Source organism: Ptychodera flava, chromosome 1 (assembly GCF_041260155.1).
Source record: "Ptychodera flava strain L36383 chromosome 1, AS_Pfla_20210202, whole genome shotgun sequence".
Classification (NCBI taxonomy): domain Eukaryota; kingdom Metazoa; phylum Hemichordata; class Enteropneusta; family Ptychoderidae; genus Ptychodera; species Ptychodera flava.
In genome coordinates, this window is record NC_091928.1 from 23028406 (window position 1) to 23048637 (window position 20232).

General features: G+C 41.9%; 1 protein-coding gene across 12 annotated transcripts in view; it reads left to right on the forward strand.

Moving 5' to 3' along the window:
* LOC139133208 (ras association domain-containing protein 10-like) overlaps positions 1 to 19283 on the forward strand; it is a 46958-nt gene extending 27675 nt beyond the window's left edge. For 8 of the 12 annotated variants that reach the window (XM_070699700.1, XM_070699762.1, XM_070699727.1 and 5 more), the window contains exon 2: positions 16200 to 19283. In XM_070699700.1, the coding sequence (XP_070555801.1) occupies positions 16207 to 17433 (1227 nt within the window). In that variant the 5' untranslated portion in view covers positions 16200 to 16206 and the 3' untranslated portion in view covers positions 17434 to 19283. Of the gene's footprint in view, positions 1 to 7080; positions 7391 to 13682; positions 14246 to 15763; positions 15957 to 15988; positions 16099 to 16199 lie in introns of those variants that run through there. The other 4 variants (XM_070699745.1, XM_070699682.1, XM_070699718.1 and 1 more) reach the window with 4 other exon arrangements.
* The last annotated feature ends 949 nt before the right edge of the window (positions 19284 to 20232 follow it).

A 20232-nucleotide genomic window follows, 5' to 3' on the forward strand; every position in this document is an offset into this window, starting at 1 on the left:
GCAAATTATCATAGTTGAACACTTTCCAGCCAAAAAAAATATCGGTGTCTTTTTTTGAATTTGGCCTGTCTTTACGATTTGTGACATTCTTCTTGGAAAACAAGGACATTTCTGAGTTTCCAAAGAAAAATAGAGTATTCACTAGTATCCCAAAATACTACTAGTACTGGTACATAGCAATACTGAGGTGAATGACCGCGATGACTCCGGTGTACCAGTAGTTTGACATCACTCTAAATGTTGGATTCGTTTCAGGATATGAAAGATCTGTTACCAACTATTCGATATTGCCAAAATGTTTGTTTGACAAGCGGAGTATGATTTCAATCCACTTCGACCACAAGTGCTGATGTTTGGCGGAAACCACTTTCATTTGATTAGAGCGTTCTCATTTCAATCTACGAACCACGTTCCGTTTTGTGGTGAGCAGCGTTGCGGTTCTGGCATTTACCGGTCAACGCGTGTTTTGTAGGAAATTCGTAGAAACTTCTTCCAACTCCGGGGATACTTATCCCGGAGCGGCATCTAAAAACAAGTTTAGTGTTCGCTTTCGACCTCTTAAACAGTTATTTATGGTCCTGTTTACGTACTCCCACGTACCTGGTCAAATGTTACAATGGACAGTTTTATGGAGACACTGTTGTCTTTCAAAATGTACATAAAAAGTTGCGTGTCAAATAACTTCCACTTCTCGACTTCAACAATATGTGATGTTGTGTTTAAATGACCCAGATTCATTGACCTAATCGCCTGTGTGTTAAATTTAATATCTCAGTGCCTTGTAACGTACAATCTGTGAAACCCATATCCCCGATCCTCACTCTACTATTCGAAGTTCCAAATCTTCACCTTTTTAGATTTAAAATCCCCATTAGTTTTATTTTTGCACGTTTTTCGATAAATTGGTTTGAAATCAAAATCAACCTCTGTAAGAATGTTTACCAAAGTGTGACTACAGATTATTTTTCAATCATTAGCGACGAACGGATAATTAGATTTTAACAACTATAGTCAAATTTTCGACAAATTTTAAACAAACGTTGAAGGTATTTTATTTACTTGTAGAAATTCCGTGTATTTTGCATGTTTTGCCTGACAATGTTCGCATGTCCGCAAAAATCATACTTACGAATTGCTGTCGTGCACGATGTTTTCTCATAATGTTAACTTTATTTGTGTGAACATATGATGGCAAAAAATACTGCAATCGATCTATTTTCATGTTTGTTCATTTTCATGTCAAGCTTTTAGCTTCTCCAAATTTATAGTCTTGCTCAGATTTAAGTTCAATCTCTAAACCACACTTCGATCTCAGTATTCTCGATAGACTGTACTGTCATTGACCCTCGAGACCTGTCCCTTAAAATGTACCCCGGCATAGAATGCGCCTCAGGGACAGATATCCAGGCTTTCAAATTTTGCCAATTCTCTCCTGATCTATCACTTGTTGGGACTCGTTTTAAAGCTCTTGTTGAAAGAAAAGTTTTCACAATCTTAGTTTTTTTTTTTCATAAATCGAAAATTGTATTTTGTCCCATAGAGTTAACACAGGGATGGCGGCCATTTTGAATTTCAAAAACCGGGAAATCTTAGGTAATTTGTCTCTCTAGTACCAAGTTTGCACGGTGATCCCTGATTATTATTCTTGCTTTGGTAAGAGAATGGTCGAACGTTTCATTCAGGAAAGATTGAGCAAAAGTTTAAGTCTTTCACTTTCGAGGCGCATACTACCTTAACGTCAAGATCTGACACACGTTCAAGCTCAGTAATTCATTTACCAGTAACACCGTCTTGTTTATGCGTTTATCTTATCGAGGTCGCAGAAACTGGGCCGTGTTTTTTTTTTCCAATCAATAGAGAAACAATTACAAGGCTATATAAACAATTATAAGAACTCATTTAAAAGATAGTGACGTCATCAGAAAATCGGTCACCGCCAACTGTCGTATGTGATTCGCCAACCGCTCTCATGCTTTGTATCCTTTTCATTCTCCCTGAGAAGACACTGATGTGCGCGCTACCCGTGCGCAGTGAGCGACTAATTCGACACCCACGCTTGCTCCCCAACACCCCAACCTTTGAACTAGCGAACAGCGGGACCCAAAATTCATTTCCGAAGGCATTTCCTCGCAAACGGGGGGTAGGTCCTTCGTCAAGAATTTATGAAGTACCCCGAGGGGAAAATTCCAACGAACGTGAACTTGATTTAAATTTTGACAGTCCCGCTTCAGAGGAACACACTCGTCGCCACCGGCTCTGCAAATAAAACAGAAGCCCTAATAAAAGAGGCATTCGGTACACACGTGAGATTATCAATCAACGAAAGGGGTTTGACCTCATGTGACCTTGGTGGTCTTGTCCACTTCAGTTTGATAAGTGACCACTAATTAAACAACTTGGATTCTAAAAAGTGTTCACTCAGATAAGTAAACTCTGTGAAATGTTCCTGGTTTTGTAAAGTTCAAAGAATCGGTTTGTTATATATTGCAGTTAGCGCATCAGTACGATTCGGCGCGTGGAAGAAAAAAATAGAGCACCTGGCCCAGACCGTGCTACCGTTTAGATTTCGACCCTCAAGGGAACATTTGATTGATCGTGGCTTTGTCGAGTAATAGTTGGTAGACACGGCGGTGAAAACACTGAGGCACACCAGTATGTGAAAATTCCATCGTGCTTTGGTAACGCTAAGTTTCACTCGGCGTTCACTCGTCAGATGATTCGAGTCGACGAGATAAAAAACAATTTCAAAGAAATCAACAAAACTCTTCAAAGTGCGGGTGTTGTGCGAGAAGGCGCGATGTTGAAACGCAGCTGTCGCCCACGCGTTGTCTTAAAAATAAAGAGTTCCACTGTGAGACGAAAATATGTCGCCGGCTGGAATGATGACAATTTATTTCACCTCGAATTCTAACCCGTGTCAGGTTGTTTAAGACACCTTCGACATCGAGGCAACGATAGATTACGCGGAGCTGAATGGTTCTGCTCCGGTTCGGCAACATAGCGTGACCGTTCATGAACACTTAACCGTAAGAAATCCAGCTAAATTTATTAAGTGGCGTACGGCAGAAGGTAAAGAAGCACCCAGTGTCAACGGACAACCCTAATACAAATCTCGTTGAGTCAATATTTGTCAATAGGTGTAGTTTGTCCGCTATGTGACAGCGAATTGCTTTACTGGGCCTCTGAGAACGGTATCGATCAACAGTCTGTCTTGAGGTGGGTCTCAAATACGTCTCTTCCCATGTTTTTGTTTATGCTTTCAATAACTCTTCCACGTCTGACCTATTGTGTGTGTGTGTGTGTGTGGTGGTGATCCCAGTTTGCTCTAATCAGTCCGGGTCAGCTCCAAAATTGGAGACTCATTATGATAATGTATTCCGGCATTCAGCCAATCATCGACCAGATTACATCATTAATAAAGTACAGGTCACGCTGGGTCACAAATTACCCACCAAGTGTGATCGGCAGTTTTGGGCCGCTTATTAAGCCCCTAGACAGCTGTCTTGTGAATTTCGACGAATTTCGACAGTCAACATAATCCACGTGTTCTGCAGAAGGTCATGTCCAATAAGGAGTCCGATTAGTGAACAAATATTCGAAATATTGACGATTCATTTCTTTTCTACCCCAGTTTATCGATTTCGCTCAAGTACCGAGAATCATTTTGTGGATGTTCGTCATCTCTATTAGAAATACTGTTATAAAGGTTATTTGTGTAGGTACGCGTATAACATTTTGCAAGAAGAAGAGCAATGTCAGAGCTTTAAAACGATACCTGTTTTGTAGTTGTCAAACGCAGACTAAAAATGGTACGCGATTTTGAAAATGTGTTGACAGAGTGGCCACACAACTGTTCCCCATACGGTAGAATTTGTATCGCTGCCATCTCCGATACAAATGGGGTATTCTGAACGATCTGTGTAGGTACACGATTTATATTTCGCAGGACTTCAACCAGAGTCTAGGAATCACAGCGATATATGGGGTTTGGTTGTCTTAGCCAGAATAAAACTGGTACGCGATTTGAAATTGTGTTTTGACAGAGTGGCCACACAACTGTTCGACAGTATGACAGAACACGGCGCGGGAGTTCGACACAGTATGGCGTACGTATCGAAGGACGCATGTGGAGGTTGCCAGGAAATACAATTTTTACTGATGGCGCGCTGGCCGCTGATTGGCTAATGAGAGGGGGAAAATATTATGGAATAGCGTCTCCAATTTTGGAGCTGACCCGGACTGCTAATTTGTTCTCGCCTTGATGAACCGTCAAATCCAGAGCGAGGCTTTAAAGCGACGGTTACGTGTGCGTATACTTTGGTCGTTGTTTACTCAGACAAAATCGTCAAGAGAATTAGCAGTACTTCCAAAATACAACAGTTTATGATTTCATAGTGGGCGGCTGTTTTCCCGGTCCAGCAAAATTATCAAGAATTTTGCACCCAGAAACCTTTACCCAAGAAGCTAGCCTACCTGATTTGATTCCGACGGAGTGCGCGGGAGTGATTTCACTTTTCGCAAAAATGTTCAAAATATTCAAATCGCATCTTTCCGTAGCTACAAAGATTTGCTTGAATTGTGACGCACCATCGGCGATGACTTTTAGCAACACAATTTATCAAACTATTATCTCACATATCACGTATATAAGTAGTACCTTTTACTGACAACAGTTTGAAGTCTAGGGTAATTACCATCACCAAGTCTCCCAAAATAAAACCACGGGAAGAATAGCTTCCTTTCATTCCGTTCAAGGGATGCCTGGAGTCGTTAGTCCAAAACCTCGGGGGTAGATGTACGTGTTCAAGGGGCGCTTTAGTTAGGACCTTTGCGTCCGCCTTAGTTCCACACAACTGACCAAAGTTCAGAAAAGCCCGTTGGCGCTGAAAGACGCACTTTGTCAGTTTTCTGACTGGCTGTGTCTACGGCGAATTGGCGCCGTGGGCATCGGTCCAGATCGGTGTGACGTGACCCAAATCGAAATGTAGCCAAAGCGTAGAAGATGGACATCGCTGTTTTGCTAAGTTTTTGCCAGATTTTCGAAGCACAGTCACCTGTGTTCTAAATTCGGCTCTGCGCCTATGCGCCCCTTAGACATGTGTGCATATGTACACAAGTCTATAGGCGCAGAGCGGAATTTTAGAACACAGGTGACTGTGTTCAAAGGGGCGACTTCGAACTCACCTTTACAAGTTTTGACAGTACTCATGGAAAAATAATTTGATTAAAAATTACACCATAGGTTAATTTTGTGACTTTGTTTTGGCGCCATACGTCCGTCAACTTTCTGAAAATTATTTTCCCTCCGCGCGCTTTGATAACAAAGTTGTCGTGCTCTGTCCCCGCGCAACTTGAAAACCGGCGCGGTAATGGTGACATCAAGCATACCGAGGGTATTATGTGACTTGAGCTTCTATGCCTAGCAATTTCATGTAATTGCCTACTTCGACAAAAAGTAGTACAACCAACTTCATTTATAAAACCGCCATATTATCGTTCCGTCAAAGGGAGAAACCTCCCGCCATGTTTACCTGTGTTAATTTATCAACTGGGAGTGTCCCAATCTCTGGGTAAACTACTAATAGTGATATTGTATAGCAATACGGCTATTACCATTGTGTATACAGTTAGATCAACTCGCTCATTTTATTCTTCGCTGCGTCTCAATATCCAATTGTTGACTTTTTCCTATGGTTCCAATGTATGTCAGTGGTTGTCAGGGACGACAGGGGTATGGTCTCTCTGTCCAGCCAAAACTTGTTTGAGTGTAAAACCACTTTGTTCAAACCGGCATGCAGAGATAGATCATTAACCGCTTTACTGTCTGACGAGTTGATTATTCAGATTAGTACATTCTATGCAGCGGGCTAGAGAGAGAGAGAGAGAGAGAGAGAGAGAGAGAGAGAGAGAGAGAGAGAGAGAGAGAGAGAGAGAGAGAGAGAGAGAGAGAGAGAGAGAGAGAGAGAGAGAGAGAGAGAGAGAGATTTGGTCTCATCTACTCTTCCGGCATATGCATCGATTACCATGACGACCACAAGTTCAAGGCCAAAGTTCTGTCCCGTTATGTTTTGAAGCCATGTTTTGAGACAATGGAAAGACACTCTAAAAATGTTTCTTCATAGAAAAAGAAGAACTGGGGAAGACTTCTTTAGTTTTTACGTATATCAGAAAATTTTCTTCAAAAACAAATTCAGACATTTGACTGATTTCGGTTGAACCAAATGACAGCCATGAGAACAGCTTCCTATACATGCATAGTTTTCCTAATTTCTTTTTCATTCGCCCGGCCTCGTCACGGTCAAAAGTAGCCCCCTAAACATTCTAATAGCCTCGTTGAAATTTCTGAGCGCAACATTAGTTGCTCAGATTTCACCTCAATGAATGGAAAAAACAAGAGGCCAGAATTCCTGCGGAGGTCGAACATGCTATGAAGCACAAGCGGGCCAGCTATCAGGGATATTTGTGCTCTCACCCGGCATTTACGTCATTGAGGAAAGGTGTGGTCGTGAAGTACTTTCACTACCATGCCAAATTCCAATCTTTGTCGGCCGACAAAGGGAGGGACACGAGATCGAGACTGGTTTTGACAACAGCTGAGACTAGAATGTTCATTCACTGGTAGCGAGACCTACAATATCAACAATGTACCTTTTTTTCAAAACTTTACAATTTTTCAGTCGGGGAAGCTTATATTTTCGGCCAACACCAATGTATAGATTTTACAGGACGCTGTTTATCATAATAAATGCATACAAATCGTAAAAACAAATAAAAATTACAATATTTAGCAACCAGTGACCAACGGCAGAATATTGAGTGGTCGTGTTTGCGCACGCTCAGAAGTTTCAGAGTCGAACAACTTTTATGGAACGACACAAATTTTCTCCACTTCTCTGTGCCATCGAATCGGACGGTAAACCTACATCAAGGCGGTAACAATGAATCAACTGTTTGCTTCTTAAGCATCCAAGACCTGGAATCGTCAAACATTCGATCTGTTGACTTTCTATTTTAAGCGGCGGTCACGTGACCACACGTGGGGTGGCGTTGGCCATTCGCAGTGGTGTAACCAGATTCGACCGTGCGCACCGATCTGGTCGCAGTGCAGCTTTTACATTTGTCCTGTCGACTGTAAGGGGATATGACCCTACCTGCTGGCAGTGAGTGTCTGTTGCTTTTCTAACCTCCCGGCCTCTACATACGGGAATTCAAGCTCCTCAAGTATCGGGCCGTTGCGTTCTTCATCTGCCGGACGACCACGTTTTCCGTTGTCTCTACGCTGCACAAGGGCCTTCTCTAGCAGGCAACCCAAGTCTTGCTCCGTTGTAACTAAGCTCGGACTTTAGATCGGTCAAGCAACACTCAACCTCTGCCAGGTAAATCGAGTACGGTAAGTTGAAAAAGATAAAAAAACAACGCAAGCCTTTTGAAATGTTTTTTTTCACTTGGCGGTTAAAATATCTCATCTGCTTCTTACAAATTGTGGTCGTTTATTCCTTCATGAACTTGACGTCCAACGTCCTACACAAATGTTATCTTCTGTATCATATTAGTAAGTTGGCAGCGCAAATGCGTTCTCGCGTGTTTCATTCATTTTATTGTGACAAAATATCAAACAGTGTGCGCTGCTGCTTTACGCATCAGGATAGTTTTCAGTCAGTTTTTTTCGTCTGTCGGGAGTCTTCAGCAGGTTTATGATATCATGGCATATGAAGGACGCTATACTGTGTCCGATATATGATATCATCGAGGAATCAGTGAGATATAATCCGCCGAGGACGCTAGCCGTTATCGAAGCTACCATCTCTGGGAAGCGACAGAAATTGGATTGCATAAAGACAAAAAAGATGAGATAAAATCGTGACGTAGTAAACGCACGCCACGTATCAAAGTTGAAGTGGCATACTAAACTTATATCGAGGTACTTCAACTGTGCTCAGGGATATGACCAATGCATAAATTAGTTTTGTTTGCATCGAGGTTAATACCTACGCGTTCTTGTGCAGAGCGTATTCCAACCTAGAAGTTATCAACGCGTTCAGTGTTGCTGTAGATATAGAAAACTAACAATACACTCAGCAACTATATAATAATCATCGGCGTGTTTCTGAAATTAAAATACCTAATATCTCAGGACACGAAACTGCGTCAGGGGTTGGCGGGGGATAATGAGAGAATTGGAATCGCGACAGCTAGTATTTTGTGCTGTTTTTTTCTCAATGTTAAGATCAACAAAGAAACCATAACTAAGTCCCACTTTGTCCGGATCGAGATCGATATTGACTTTGTGGATGACCACTAAACCAGACTTAATAATCCGATAGATAGCTATCTTATCATATCAAGGAGGAAATTCGTCCTTGGTTTCGATATAATTAGATATTATTCCCTAATATTTTTCTTCGTTCAGCGAAGGAAAATACGAGTGACGTAATGACCGTGTCACCACGAGTCGAAGACGAGTGGTGACACGGTCATTACGTCACGAGTATTTTCCGAGCTGAATGAAGAAAAATATTAGGGAATAATATACTTATCACATGCACAAGCCAATAATTCGTTATTTTTTGCAAAATAAAATAAGTTTTCCATGACGATTCCGCGTTTAAACTTTTGAACTACTTTAGGAATAAATATCAGTACGCCGTGCACAAGTTGTCAATCATTTCCAGTCGTCCGTCGTGTGCATTTGCGCTCACGTTCGTTCATGTGTGGAGCAAATGACAGCTCTCGGTCTACATGTAGGCTACCTTCCGCAAAGTTATACTCTATTTCAAAGATAGTATAGTCCTAGAAATGTATCACAGACGAAGATACGCTATTTTTCGGGAACAAATATCGACTGAATCTCGACGGCGCGAACATTGTAAACGTCGCACCTGACCCTGTTTGCAATGCGTACGGAACCCACAGTATACGCGACCAGCTTCGAGTTCGTTGTTTCCGCAAATTATTCACGTAATTCCTTCGGAATATACAGGCGGTACACTCTTGTGTTTACATTGTTCGATTAGTAATGTCGTAGTCAGTGAAAATATCGATTTCATTACATGACTTTTGATCGTGGGAGAAAAATCGGCCACCATGTTGTTTGTTTACATATTTACGAGCACACCGAAGATCGACCAAAAAAAAGGTCCGACGCACCAAAATTGATGACATAGACGCGGGTTGTCGTGACGTAGAACGACCAGAGAATAAATCCCGTATTTTTTGTTCGGAGACTACAAAACTTGGCTTGTGCATGTGATAAGAGGTAATATCTCTGAGAGATGTTAATGTTGTTACTTAAACAAAGCGAAGAGTGTATATATATATATATATATATATATATATATATATATATATGTGTGTGTATACATATAATCTGTATTACGTATATATCTGTATACTTCGATATATAATATATATATATATATATATATATATATATATATATATACTTAATACGATCACATAAAATTACTTTGTGTTCTTTTTATACGATTCCATACTATAACGTACAGATATATATATATATATATATATATATATATATATATATATATATATATATATAATTTTGCAGGGCAAATATACTTTCTTGAGAGGACAATTGAAATCGTTTTTGATTCTCCATAAAATAGAAAAGTTCACTGATCACAGAGTGTGTGAATTCAGATGGATTGTTTGTAATCTGTATCACGTACCAGAGACTGCCCTATCTCCTGTGACTTTGTTTTTGTGATGGCATTCACGCCAGGCATATATCATGTGCGCTTGACAGAAAACACAGTCCCCCGTCACTGCGCTGATAGATGGCAGAATTGTAAACGTAGCAATGATTCATTAGAAAGTGCCATCGATCTGCCAGTATCGATGTGAGCTCATCGAGACCCAGTGTAATCTTTAACGTAATCTTTAACACGTGTTGTCCAAGCTGTGATTCGATTGACGACGGCAGCTTGAAGTTCTGTTGAACGAATCACTCGTGTTGCTTTACAATTTTGCCAGTTTTACCACTTTGCTTTCGTCTCAGAGTAAGCGCGATGATGGCAATTTTAATTAATGTATACTCAAATCGTTAGATTCACTCAAAATATATGACTTGTGCCTTCGGTTGGATAAATAATGATGTAAATTTGTTAATCGATGTGCTAACCAATATTTAGAGCTTGACTTACACGAATTCAGTTGTAAGAAATTGAAATCTTGTCTTGTCAACAACAACACTGTTCATTGTACGCGATGCCTCGCGTTTGCAAGTCTCGCGTACTTCCTATGTCAACATCTTGCGGAGACGATTAAAACTTTAACATAAACTTGTTTTCTCTGATAAGAATAATGTAAAAGCTATTAAGGTAGAACACGCCTCGGGGACAGATATTCGTTCTCTGAAGGTTTTCCAATTACCACTTGTGGGGGTTCGTTTGAAGCTCTTTGTGAAATAAAACTTTTCACTGTCCTAGTTTTTCGAAATCGAAAAATGTATTTTCCCCCATGGAGTTAGCACAGGGATGGCGGCCATTTTGAATTTCAAATATCGAGAAATCTCCGGTAATTTGTCTCTCAGGTACCAAATTTTGGACGGTGAGCTCTGTTTTTTTATGTTTGATTTGGTAAGAGAATGGTCGAAAGTTTCACTGAGGAAAGTTTTAGCAAAAGTTTAAGTCTCACTTTCGAGGCGCATACTACTTTAAGAGTTAGAGCAATTGTCATTGATACAATCTGATGTGAAAACGTAATAACAATTCATCGTTACAAAATCAAATTTACAATTGAAGGGTAAGACAAAGCGTCTGTATTATCGTGTTTCGATCACGTGAGTGCTTCATTGCGCGATTTACAATGCACGGTCACGCTTCTTGTTTCTATTCACGCCTGAAATCAGCCGCTATTAGCTAGAACACTGATCTGAGTTTAGATTATAGGGTGATGATACGACCCACATCGAGTGGTCAGCTGTTTCTTGTAAGTCTGTCGACCGAGGGGGGGAAACACCCTGACCCCTAATTATATATAGCAAGCAAAGCGCAAAGTAGGCATAACGATGCGGCATAACCTTGGTGTGTCTGCCGGGAACGGAGCGTGTCGTCCCCGGTCCCTACCCGTTACCGATGTGGAAACTGAAGTTTAATTAGGCGTCAACTCCGTGTGAACACGTAGCGGGACATGTTTACTCAGACAGCAAACCTTAAAATAAAAACTTTATTAAACTTAGGATAATTATAGAAGGGTTAATTGCCAATTACGTGGATTTTTTCACGGTTAGCCGAGACTCTGTCAAATGGCACTATTTTAGAAGCAGAACGGCAGGTGCAATATGATATTACTAGTTGACTTACATGCATTGTCCTGTTTGAGCAGTTTGATGCACAATAGTTTTCTGCCTTTGTAGCGCACGTTCATCAATTTTCCGTGGACTTAAACATTGTCTATAAGATTATATATATATATATATATATATATATATATATATATATATATAAGCTTATATGAGAGAGAGAGAGATGTGGAAGAGGAACAGAATAAATTAGATGGTAGCTATTATATAGATAGATACAGATATACATATATAGGGAGATAGACAAGAGAAATTAATTGATGAATATTTTGGTAGGTAGGTACATATTGAATCGAATCATGAACAAATTCAATTTTGTAATTGTTTGACATATTTGTAGATTGTACAACTATAGACTTCATTCGCACAAGAACTGCATTTAAACATTTTACTGCCCCATAACTGATACGATCACACGCCAGGGTGGTGAGAATACGATATTTCTGTCAATTGCCATGGTACCAACGTATTCTGCATCACAAACACATCGACATACAGAAAGACGAATTGCAAAGTCTTTTATATTGTAAATCTTTTTATATATTTAGATTAAACTTCATGTTATTTTGCTTCCTGTGAAAAAATAACAATTCAGCGACTCTCCCTTCTTCCTGCCCAGCATCATTTTATTTCCGTAAGATGGACAGTGATTACTTGAAGAGCTGTATGGTGTACTGCATCCAGCTCAATAATTTTCAAGGATGTGACAGTCTCACGAGAATAAAAGTGTTTCAATTTCAGTTGTCAAGCGTCAACCGAGTAGCCCACCTACGAAAACGTGTTTCGATGGGAAACATGCACGCGACCACACGCATGCTCAGTCGCCATCGTCTTGCGCATCAGTGATCCATGATACTCGCTTTTATCTTTGTCAAAATATTTTTACAACATTTCTTTTTCTCAGAGCGTGATATATTTAAGTTCATTACGAGAACGTTGTAAGAGAATATCGTTGACTCTCGCTCGTCGGTACTGAAGATATTTGGATTTTTGTTTCTACGCAAAGCAGTATGAACTATTCTCGCCTCCGCATCACATTCGCAAAATTCTGCACGGAACACTAGACGACATCAAACAACGGACGACAAATCTGATGGTTATCGATGCATTGCTTAAATGAAACAGATGTATACAGGCTAGCTGTCATTTCTATTCAAACTTTTCACGAGATTTTGAAGAAAATTAAGAACGCTCATCTTGTACAAGACAACACTTTGCCGCTAGCACTGGTGTGCTGGTATTCGTTTGGTTGCGGTCGTTGGTTTGGAGAGCGCCCAGAGACATGAAATGTGCGTGTTTATCCGTTCTTTAGCACACCGATGAAGTAAATACGGTGATTTGTTTCCCGTGTCGCTTTGATCTGCAGCCCTAGCACTCGCGATGGTTGTGGTAGGGTCTGGGAACGCGGCAAAACGTATACACGATAAATCGGATGGCTTTTGTGTTTACGGCGATCAAAAATGCCACAAAATTCACGACAAAGAACAGTTGTCGATAAAAATCACCAAATTGGCTTCTGTGTAGGTGATGATGGGGATACGTCAAGTGATGGGGATTTTGAAAACTAACCATTTTTCGGTGCAATGTCAAGGCTTGTTACTGTACTGGGAACGGCGGAGAACTATAGAAATATTGTTTGTAACAGTATCACTTCATTTACCGGGGCATATAAAACATGGCGACAAAGTAGATGCCTGGAGCTGCAGACAGATTCCGATATCAGCGGTATTCGAATGAAAATGATTGGCGTGCTTGGCGATGGATTGTGATTGGAGTCATTTATTAATACACGTAGCTTTCATACCACGTTGCCATGTCCCCCCCCCCCGTAGGTTTCGAATGAATATTGGCTACTTGTGACGCGATATACGATACTCGGGTTTTCAAGGGTCTGTCGCTTGGTGCCTCTCATGGGCCATTCACATGTTTCCACTTAAAGTGTACACAGACAACGCAACCCCGCGGCGCCATTCAGGGTTTTTGCTGTGGCTTTCTCACGCGTATTCCTGAACCCTTCCCCGAGGTAGCACGCAGACACGTGTTTGCGAAGCACGCGGTGGAGCAAGTTCTGTAAAGTCGATCGCGAAATCTTACTGACGTCATAGTTTATGAGAATTACATCGACGGAGTACTCGTATTTCCAGATAAGCCCTCTTACGGAGCGTTTTTATCGTCTGCGTTAATTATTTTATTACCAGCGCTAATTTTAAGACTCAAGCTCAAATTCTCCGAACAACACAGCGTATCTTTCGGGCAGTGCGCTCCGATTTCTGCAATACCCTAGAGTTCTTCAAATTTCTGCGACGACAGATGGAAAGACGTCGGTATCAGCGCAAGCGTGTTAGATTACAATCTAGAAAATTAAGTTGGTCGCTGTCAATTGGAGGTTAATTCCGTACAACGCTGGTCGACAATATCACTTAATTTACTCGCATTGTTTGTGCTTGTCACAAGCTGTATTAACGGTCCACAGCGGCTTTCGCGGTTTATCTCCACGAGGTCCCAGCAAACCAGCATATCTAGGTGTTTATCAAACACAAATCACCAGTCCAGCGATGTCACCCAAACACCATACAATTTCAACAGTGCTGAAGGACGATATCGAACTCTTGTAACCGTGGGGCAGTCACTTGACATTCAATCCGGGTTAATGATTCTGCTGTCCCCCTTACGTAACTTTACTTCTTCGCACTCCGGGGTTTCCTCGTACGAGCAATAAATGTTCCCATCAGCACATCAGTTTACGACGACAATAGCCGTAAATGAGTAGGTTTTGTGTACGGATCGGGCCACATTGAAAAGTCCCCACGGCCGAGACACTGCGTTCATTCTCGGTCCGAATCAGGCTGCACCTGACCGCAGTTTAGTCGACAGAGAATTCAAATAACCAATGCTGCTAGTTTATTTATCCGGGCTGGAGTGGTAAGTTTAAGATATACTTTGTGTGTTTACATACACACCGAACGAGCGGATCGGTGGATGAATATACGGATGGTATACACCAATTTATTATTGTAGGGCTTCTTGGCCTTCACGATATGCGATGTTTATACTCAAGTCTTTCGCCTGATAACTTCATAGCGTGTCTTTAAACTTAACCCTTTCACCCCCAGTTCCCTGTATACAGGTCCAACTTTACCATAGAAAACAATGGATTTGGGACAAACCATGGTGGTGAAAGGGTTAAAGAGAATAGTTCTTTTCTGTGTAAATGACCATTTTTCGGTAAAGTTCGGATGGAATTCGGATGTCGGCAATACTATAACCGAATTTGTTTTGTTGTTTTTAATATATATCTGCATGAGTTGGTCACCGCTATGATTGCGTTGTACTCGGGTTGTGAGGTGAAACAACCGGCCGTGTCATTTTGATCAGCTGTGCTTTTCTATCACAAAGTTCTTTCCTCAGACGGGCAGGTTCGATTTTGCGATTGCTTAAACATATATCGTGTGATATTTCGCCTCGGCTGACTCATATGCACTATACGTGTATGTTCATACAACCTAGTGACCTGTGGCCGGGAACGCGAGGGCATATATACCAAGGTATTCTCAGACAAAAACACGATACGTTGTCACTTGGTTCATATTTCCTACCACTTTTTGTGGATTTTTATAGAGTTCAGGTTGACTCGACGCGGCCATTTTTCTCTTTTCCAAAGTAATTTATTTTCTGCTTTGCGTCACTTTGAGCAACTATAGGCACATATGCATCTACGCGCCGTGCTGACAGTCGTCCACATTTATCATTCATTCTCCATCGACTCCAACATAGTGCCTGTGGTGTTGGGACTGTGGTTTCATCGTGTTCAATGCGCCCATTCAACATAGGCTCACTGATGGTCAAGTGAGATCACTATTGTACCATGAAGCCCTGTACTTGTGTTGGTCAAAGTAGCCTACACATTCCGTCTGAATACTCTGAAGTTGTTATTGTGAAAGGGCCATTTACGCCTTTTCAATGACTGTCACCAAAAACAGTCACAATGAACTTCGAGTGTCCAACGCTTTTCATTTTGGTATTTGTAAAACCCAGCCTGGATATGTCCAATTGTCAGTTCCCTCGCTGCGAGTATTTTTTTTTGAATGACGCGGCTCCTGTCTAAACAAAGTTGAACGCAGAGTAACTCAGTTGCTAGAACTCATTGAAATAGAACTGAATATGACAGCCAAATGGCCTCGAAAATCCGTTTTCTACATACCGCAAGTACCCCCTGGCACGGACTCACCTCTGATACAGTAGCGAGCATGGGACTAAAGCGCGCGGTGTTGTCTGCTTTGTCACCCCCCTCCGAACAATGAGAATTAATTCACTCAGGTGTTATCGCTAACGTCTCAAGTGGTGCATTTGTTCGCTAAATTGCGCGAAAATCCCCGATTTAGTCTCCACTTCAAAGAGATTATGATAATTCTCCATCGAACATACCTTGGGCGTTTTTTTGCGTTTCTGAATCGGACAAAAGTGTACTTTACCCGAAGAAGCTGACGCTCAGACCAAGCGGCTACATTGACAGCCGCTCCATTGACTGGACGAAAGTGGAGCAACCTCACTTCCATAGAGCAAGGGATTGGCCATTATGTCTCCAGAGGGGGTAGTCACAACAACAGTGTTCATTTGTTTTCGCGTTCCACAGGTTAACAAATTTTATTTTGGAGTTTGTATAACATGTACGCCCCCTCATCGTTACACTACTATGATGGTTGTGAAGGTTGTGCTCATCTATAAACATCCATACAACGTCTGAATGCCCCTTCCTCAGCGCTAGTATTGATGATGTAAGCTATTGAGATCTACTGTGAGTTCTTTGCGAGGCAAGAAATCTGAAGATGGTTGTTTAAAACTGACAAAAAACCCTTTCTTCTTTTTTGCTTGGCAGAATAACCATGGCAGATTTGACTATCTGGATTGAGGGTCGTGAAAAGCGAGTATCTGGACTCTCCAAGAAAACGACCTGTTCCGATATCCTGAAGACACTCCTGCGCACCAAGAATTACGATCAAGACGAAATGCAGAACTTCACAATATACGAACGCTGGGGCGACTGCGAACGGCCGCTATCGCCCAGGACCAAAATTTACAAAATCTGGAAAGCGTGGGGTAACGAACAGCCCAATGTGAAGTTCACACTCAGGAAAACGCGGTCGTCTAAGCACAGCGGCGGAGGAGACGGCGGCGGCGGCGGCGGCAGGGCGAAACGATCGAGCGACGGCCAGCGGGAGCACTACGAAGACGAGAACCGGAACAAGGTGTACCGGTCGAAGCACAAAAGCAGGGAGCATCACCAGAGGGAAGAGCGGGAATCGAAACACGTGCTGGAAACGTTGGAAAGTCTGATCCACGTTGTGATCATGCAAGACCACAAGATTCAAGAACTCGTGGAGAGAATCCAACAAACCGACGACGAAATTGAGTACTACGAAACGCAAATTCACGTGGAGAGACAGAAGGAGAACGGCAAAAACTACGTGCAGGAGTCCTACCTCACCGACGCCGAGGACGAGGACGGCCCGGCCGGAGTGTCGGACAAAAGCAAAAACATGGACTCCTATATCACGGCTTGTGAGAAGCTCTTACAGGTTGACCAAGAACTCGTGCACAAGGAGACGTTAATCGAGGAACTGTCAAGGCAGTTAGAGGAAGAGTCACTTCGGTTGGGTTCCTCTTCAGATGACGGTAGTAGCAGTAGTTGTGCGGACACCACGGGGGTATCGAACTGCGAAGCGGACGAGAGTCTGCTGCAGGAACTGAGCCGTCTCCGGCAAGAGTTGGAGAAGGGCATACAAGTTGGACAGGAGCAGCGCAAACAGTTGCAAGCGCTGCAGCACGAGGCCCTGGACAAAGAAACGGTGCTCGATGGCAAACGGAAGCACTTGGAGGGCCTTACTTGCGAGTTACGATCGCTCGAAAACAGCGATGATGACGTCAGCGATGACGTCGACATCGCGGACTTATTGGAAGACAGGAGCGTCTTTACCACTGTGAACAATGACTACAGCCCCAAGGAGGGTAACTATGACAACGAGTCGGACGCTGATACGGGTTTGAGTTCTATGCACAGCCAGGACGATGATGCGCCCATCGGTGCGCCAGTTGTCGAAACTCTTGTCTGACGTCACTTCCTCTTGACAAATATTGAAACCATAAATATGGGTAATTTATGTACAGACAGACTTATAGGGGAGCACCGCAAACAATCTTTTAGCCATGGATTTTAGAATTGCGGGTTGAAAGGCATGTTTTATGTAGTGGACAACAGCGTAATTATCAACCACCAAAAGGGACAAAAGCGAAAACAAAAAGCCCTTTCAGAACTTTAATCTCCAATATCCGCGACGTGACATGTTTACGTGTTATTTATTTGTAGCCTGTATGACATCGTATAACAAACTGTATTCTGTCCGATCTCCACCGTAAAAGCGTCATTAGCTGTAACTTTTCATGTACTCCAATGTTTTTGGAAAATGCAGTTTCGTATTCTGCTTCAGAGATCGTGTAGCCTAGTACGTTCGAACATGGAGGTAGCATGGTTCGAAATATTCAATGCTATTGTTGAAAAGTGGACTTTCATTTGAATCAAAATTCATTTGTGAACAGTAAACGTTGCATGTAGCACACAGTGGATTCTGTGTTTGCGAGACCATGCAGTCGTATACCCCGAGGAGAAAAAATATTGAAGAAAAGCGTTCTTGTTTCCTGAGACAATAATGATCAAATCATGAACAGTTACAGCTTTTGCGCCTTTGTCCGCTTTTCCACGTACGGTAGTGTCCAAATTTCACTTCAAGGTCGCTGTGACATTGTGCGTGTTCACAACCATGAGAAAGTATCACCTCTACACGTGTTATAGAAGGGCCGTTTATTCAAGTATCCTTCCGACCTTGTTTTGCCAACAGGTGTTAATGTGTGACACTTTACTGAACCCCGAGTCGGCTAGGCCCATATTCTACACGCCACTGCATTCAAAACCGTTCAATCTTTCCGATACCACGGGGCCATGCCTCGCTCGACCCGAGTCCTATATATTTTACAAGGTGTATTTATCAAAACAAATATTTCATCGGTCTGTTTACAGAAGCTGGCGGAGGTTAAGTCGTGCCATCGCTCGCAGCTCACGCCAGCTGATCAAAGACAATGGCCCCTTCACGAAAGTCGCCTTAATCGCTCTATTTTTAGCGAGAAAGAGAAAGGATAGTAGTGACCAAAATTTCAAAGTCTAAGGCATTTTGCTGTTGAGTGTTTGTGACGTGGGGCTGGGTTGTCAACGCTTTGTATAGGCTTTGGGCGTTAAGCAACGCAGCACAAACCGGCTCTTCTCACGTACTGGTCAGTTTTCTGAGACCTAAATAACACCACATATAGCTGTTTATCGGCAGACATTCAAGATTTGATTTTATTATCTAGATTATTTTGTTTTGCCGATACTTTCAATGCAACAACTGTTCTAATTCGACCATCACCCTCTCGCACCTTCGTGCAGAACTGCTTCTGTCTTCCATGCCATGATAAAGCCCCCCATTTGAGTCGTGGTGTGACATCAGTACCCCTCAAATGCAGAGATATATACTTTCCAGAAAATAAACTTTACTGTTGAAATTGTAAAATATTCGCAGTTTTAACGGAGAAAAACACAATTATTTAATACCTCGTAAATTTATCTTGATGAAAATTTGCTATGTATATAATATTCTGTTGACATTTCCGTACACTTGACCGATACAAGTGAACTTGAGACACCACAATGTACCCATTTGTGTAAGTGCTATGTAATCAATGATACAATCATGTTATTTTCTATTATAAAGTTCGGTGTCTTCTTTTTCTCCGTGGTTTCATTATTTCGACTTTATAAAAGTATTGTGTATTTTATGTTATGGTGTCTTCTGACATGCAGAATTTGTGTAAGTAACAACAAGTATCCCATCGACTGAAATGAATTAAAACACGAATTTTGATTCTGTAAGTTTTTGTGAGGCTTATCATTGTTTCCATGGTTACCAGTCTGAGGTGTGGGTGGGGTAGGATGGGTGGGGATCATCAACTCCCATGCGTCGCTACCATGTGTGTGTCAGTTCCATACCCCTTTTCCCTTTTCCGTGGAGAAAGCTGTAATCCACATTTGATGACCGCGCATGCGTATTTCGCCCGATCACACTTGTCAATCAGCAGCCTTTACCTGCTGTTCACCATGGTATGCACGTAGCATAACCTTCAAAAGGCACAGGACAATCCAACCTGCCTCGGGCAAACCAACAACACATCGGGTTGACGAATGCATTGACATACGAAAATACAAAGAATTGCAACTATTGTGTCAGTAAGTCTCCCGGTTTTGCTAATTACGCTGTTATGACCTTAATTTGCATAGTAACCTTAATTAACATTGCACATATCAGCAGGTGGTTGTAGGGGTCTTGGCCAATAGGATAATATACTCTATCGGGTCTTCTAACAACAACTGAATAAGCCCTCAAGCAGTCGGACAGGTTCAGATTAAAGTAGCTGAAGAGATTATATGGGTGTTATGTCCTCAATGATTGAGTGATGGCACCTCATTGTCTCCAATAGCAAGCTGTCCGAAAAGCGGTTAAAATCCGTGATTCTGTTTAAGGTAGTATGCACCTCGAAAGTGAAAGACTTAAACTTTTGCTCTAAATTTCCCCAAGGAATCTTTCAATCATTCTCTTTCAAAATCAAGAATAAAAATAGGGGGTCACCGTGCAAATTTTGGTGATAGAGAAACAAATTACCCAAGATTTACGATATTGGAAATTCAAAATGGCCGCCATCCCTGTGTTAACTCTATGGAGAAAAATGAAAATTTTTGAATTTCGAAAAACTAAGCCGGTGAAAAGTTTTCTTTCACCAAGAGCTTTAATATGAACCCCCACATGTAGTATATCAGAAGATAA